Source organism: Heteronotia binoei, chromosome 5 (assembly GCF_032191835.1).
Source record: "Heteronotia binoei isolate CCM8104 ecotype False Entrance Well chromosome 5, APGP_CSIRO_Hbin_v1, whole genome shotgun sequence".
Classification (NCBI taxonomy): Eukaryota; Metazoa; Chordata; class Lepidosauria; order Squamata; family Gekkonidae; genus Heteronotia; species Heteronotia binoei.
The window spans coordinates 83111328-83115931 of NC_083227.1; the positions used below are offsets into that span (position 1 = coordinate 83111328).

The window sequence follows — 4604 nt, forward strand, 5'->3', positions numbered from 1 at the left end:
TCAAAAGCCCAGATTTGTATTTCTGCTTGGCTATGAAGTTTATTGAGAATCTCAACAAGTCATCAAACACAATCCAAGCACAAGGATGTTATAAAACAAAATTAGGTTAAGATAAAGAGTATGGTTAGTATAAGGAAAATAGGCAACTCATTATGGTTTCATTTAGCTTTGGATCTATTCCCAGTTGCTCCATCTAGATCAGTGTTTTTCCTACAGAAATTTCTTGTTTTCCATCAAACACATTATGCTTGACCTTCCTAATTTTTCCAACTATCCTTCTGGCTTTAGATGATACCCATAAATGACTCATTGGATACAAATTATATTTTCTATCTTTGCTTTAAAATCATTTTCCATTACTTTATTTAAAACAACAAAATGTATGTAATTGGACAATATTGTACTACTTGCCAATTCCCAGTTGGAGGCCCTCCCCACACTTCAGGGTTATCAGAAAGTGGGGGGGGGGATGTCTGCTGGACACTCCATTTTAGCCTATGGAGACCATTTCCCATAAGATATAATGGAAAATTGATCTGTGGGTATCTGGGGCTCTGGGGGCTGTTTTTCAGCATTGCATCTGATACCCCTTCTCAAAACACCCCAAAGTTTCAAAAAGATTGGACCAGGGAGTCCAATTCTATGAGCCCCAAAAGAAGGTACCCCTATCCATCATTTCCAAATTGAGGGAAGGCATTTAAAAGATGCATTAAAATGTGATGGTCAGACCTCCCTTTGGAATTCAATTGTGTTTGTCACACCCTTGCTCCTGGTCCACCCCCAAAATCTTCTGGCTCCACTCCCAAAGTCCCCAGATATTTCTTGAGCTGGACCTGGCAACCCTAGGTGAGTTAGTACCACTGAAATATTGACATTTTAACTGAGTCAGTGGAATAGTGCTGTGGGGATGTAAAATGTATCAGTCTCTGAACAGTATCACAACAATATCTTAGCAATATTCAGAAAGTTCTGGGTTTGAAAGATTAGCAGTGCCATCCTGAACAGGTTTTCACAATTCTAAATCTACTGAAGTCGATATGCTTTGAAGTATGTAACTCTGTTGAAGATGACACTGTAAAGGTTCCAATAAGTTAAAACTGAAGAATGAAGCCAGTTCTTTTACTGAGGCCACCCACTTCTTTTATCTAATTTTCCAAAAACATCAGTCTTATTTGAAATCTAGCCCTGGGTCCATAATAAACTCCTTTTGTTATCACATTTATGTGTCTAACCATCCACATATGTCAACTGAGTTCTATTGACTTCAATTGTAGTATGACAATGTATGTCACAGTTGACTCAACCTTTTAAGCTAAAGTCCCAAAACCTGTCATTCAAACATATTGCCATTATATTTCAACCAGTGTTAGTACTAGTTATCTAAGGATTGTAATTTTAAGTGTGATTTATCGACTATCTATGCTGCTGTTGCTTTCTCAATACAACTTAAAGAGGGGGCTATTCAAAATAACCACATGCCTCTACATCAATACATTTGTACAGAATGATTCCAAGTAATTCAGGAGCCTTTACCAAAAGATGTATTGAACTCAGTGAAGCAGTTTATTAGTCACATCCCATTTTATGGAACAAGAGTCCATTAAAGATTGTTCAAGCAGTTGCTTGTTGTTTTGGAACAGAGATGGGGGCAGGCTTTAGCATTTCAACTGTTCTCTTCCATTTACTCTTATGGACTTCAGTTGGCCATCTTCTTCAACTTCAATTCTCTCTTGTCCATTCTCAACAATTTTCCGTGTTGTGATTCGTCGCCCGTTGACCACTTCAGTGGAAGTTGAGACAGACCTGAAGTTGTGTGTTCCGCTGCTGTCATCTCCAAAGGACCTGCAGGAAAGTGTAGTGTGCACACCCGGTCCAAATGAATTGAATCCAAAGTTAGAAAAGACACTGGAAAATCCAGAAAAGAGACCAAAGGGTCCACGAAATCCATTTCTGTTTTCACCTCCATTGTTGTCATCCTCAAATTCGGTGTCCCAGTAATCATTTGCAAAGACATCCATTCCCCCAAAGAACTCCCTGAAAATCTCCTCAGGACTGCGGAACACAAAATCAAAATCGAATGTGTTGTGAGAGTGACCTCCAGATGCACCTCTCCCTCTGTACCGTGGTTCCTTCACTGGCCTGTCATAGAGAGAGCGCTTCTGGGGGTCTGACAAGACTTCATAGGCCTCAGCAACTGCTTTGAATTTCTTCTCTGCTTCTTCTTTATTATAAGGGTTCTTGTCAGGGTGCCACTTTAATGCCAGCTTACGGTAGGCCTTTTTAATGTCTTCTTGCGAGGCATTTTGATGCAGTCCTAGGATTTCGTAATAATTAACCATCCCAAAGAAAGATGTTAATGAATCTGGAGATTATCGGGTTGGTTTTCCTAGGGGACACAAGGTCCTGTGTAGTTTGGATCCAATGGATCCAGTTGTTTTGGTGAGGCACTTCTTTCCTCACAGCTCAATGGTAATGGTTTTGGTGCCAAAGGGAAAGAGAAAGGCCACCTGCTCATATTGTTTGATTTCAAGGCACTTGCTGCTGAGCAGTATTATGAAGTCAGAAGCATCTCATCCAATCAGCACACATTTGGCTTTTAACTCATTGGAGACATGCTGCAGTCCTACTGGTGGGAATGTGGTGCAAATTGTTATGAGCCTGAAAGATCATATTTCATCTCTATGATGCAACTTGTTGCAGGTGCCTTAACTTTTCAAAGGAGGGATCTGACTCTTTGGGCCTTTCCAGGCAGTTACTCCAGAGAATGTCTTAGCAAAGCAATTATGCTAGCCCATCAGTGCACTTTCTCATCTCCATGTAAATAGTCAATAAACTTGTTCCCTGGATGATTGCACTGCCGGGCAAAGCTACATTCTTGGGATTTTTTTAATAGTCACCTATGCTGTTCTTTGCCACACTGGAGAAGAAGAATCACACAGAACTGGAGAAATAAAATAAAACAGAGAAAGACAACAAGAAAATTCATGGCAAGGCATTCCTTTGGGGAAGCATATAAGAAGAGGCCTTCCAGATCAGGTTACTGGGCCATGCAATGCAACCTTCAGTAATGGCCACCTATGCAGAACACAAGCAGAGTATGAAGGGCACAGCCTTCATACTCTATTGTTTGCCTCCCAGCACCTGGTATTCAGGATGAAAAGTTCAGGTTCATACTAGGGAATTAAAATGGCCTGAGAGGAAGCCAGGTTAAGTGGATCTTACCGTGCTACCAGCCAATGCTACAGAAGCCACTCACCTCTGAACTAACCAATGGTGCCAATGAGAGACAACAGGTGAGCCAACACCTATCACTGGTGCCTCTGGCAAATTCTGAGCTCCATGATCTTGGCTCTGCTCACTCCTGGCCACCAGCCACCCTTTAATGCTAGGACCTTGCCCTGTAAGTTGAATTGCAACCCCTCTGAGCATCTCTTGCCTTGAAAACCCTACCGGATTGTCATAAGTCAGCCACAATTTGACAGCATTTTCCACCAGCCACATGCCCTACTAAAAGCTGCTACATTAGCATGTGTGGGCTGCTTTTGTGCTTGCAAAGCAGAGGCATTCATCAGTCAGTGGCATTCAGTGTTGGCACATGCGCAAATCGAGCTGAATGGGCTGAGCTATACTTCCCAGGTAGCAATGCAAGATAGGGTTGCCAACTTCAGGTTACAAAATGCCTGGAGGTTTGAATAAGGAGCCTGATAAGGGCAGGGTTTGGGGAGGGGATGGGCCTCTGTGGAGTATAATACTATAGAGACAACTATCCAAAGCAGTTGTTTCTTCCAGGGGAATTGATCTCTATAGTCCAGAGATCAATCATAAGTCCAAGAGATCTCCAGAATACATACCACCAATAAAGATGAACAACATGCTTGGCTTTGGAAGTCAAGTAGCAGGGCCAGCACACTCATAAGTCAACCTTAGGCAGTCACCTATAGCACAACCCTGGGCAGGGTGCTGAATTGGGCACCCCCCATATGACTCCCAGTGGCCACTGCTGTGCCAGGATGAAAGCTGGGAGGGTGAGGGCTGCCCAGCATTGTCGCAAGAGAACTTGCTGCTTCTGCTGTTGCTGTGATTCTGGAGTCGTGACCCAGAGATCAAATCCCACCTCTTCCCCATTTCCAAACTAAGAAGCAAAGTGGAGCTGAATGAACTGGGTAGTAGAGGTGGTGGGAGGTCCAGGGGTCCAGTAGCGACAAGACCGGGGGCTGCCGGGCTGCCGGGGGCAATTGAGAGTAGGCCACCAGCCACCTCTCCACCCAACATGCTGGGGTGCACCCCTCCTCCTGCTGCTGCTGGGGGTAGAGGACAGGAGTGCTTGGCCAGGCTGAATGGGGGGCTTCCCCCAGCAAGAGAGAGAAGTGATCCAGGTCTGATCTGGTCTGACTGGTCCAGCCTAGTCAGGAGGCCAGGAGGGAGGCATCCGTGGGGTGGTGGGAGGATGGGCAGCCCCTTCTTCCTCCCCCTCCTCTTGTGCTCCATCAGAAGCAAGTCTCAGTTCCAGAAAAGGCTGGTGCTTCCCAGATGGGGCGGGGCTGAGTGCTGGCAGCAAGCCTGGTGGTGGCTACATATCAACTATGTTGCTGTTCCCTGGAGGA

General features: G+C 44.5%; 1 protein-coding gene across 1 annotated transcript; it reads right to left on the minus strand.

The window, feature by feature from the left end:
• Positions 1–1544: 1544 nt before the first annotated feature.
• Positions 1545–2518, minus strand: DNAJB8 (DnaJ heat shock protein family (Hsp40) member B8). The gene has a single exon (XM_060238284.1). It carries the CDS (start codon positions 2337–2339, stop codon positions 1656–1658), a length of 684 nt encoding a protein of 227 aa, XP_060094267.1. The 5' UTR covers positions 2340–2518; the 3' UTR covers positions 1545–1655.
• Between the last annotated feature and the right edge of the window lie 2086 nt (positions 2519–4604).

Bases quoted from the DNA above. Each gene is read 5' to 3' on its own strand.
- DNAJB8 (XM_060238284.1), bottom strand. From the start codon at position 2,339: ATGGTTAATTATTACGAAATCCTAGGACTGCATCAAAATGCCTCGCAA.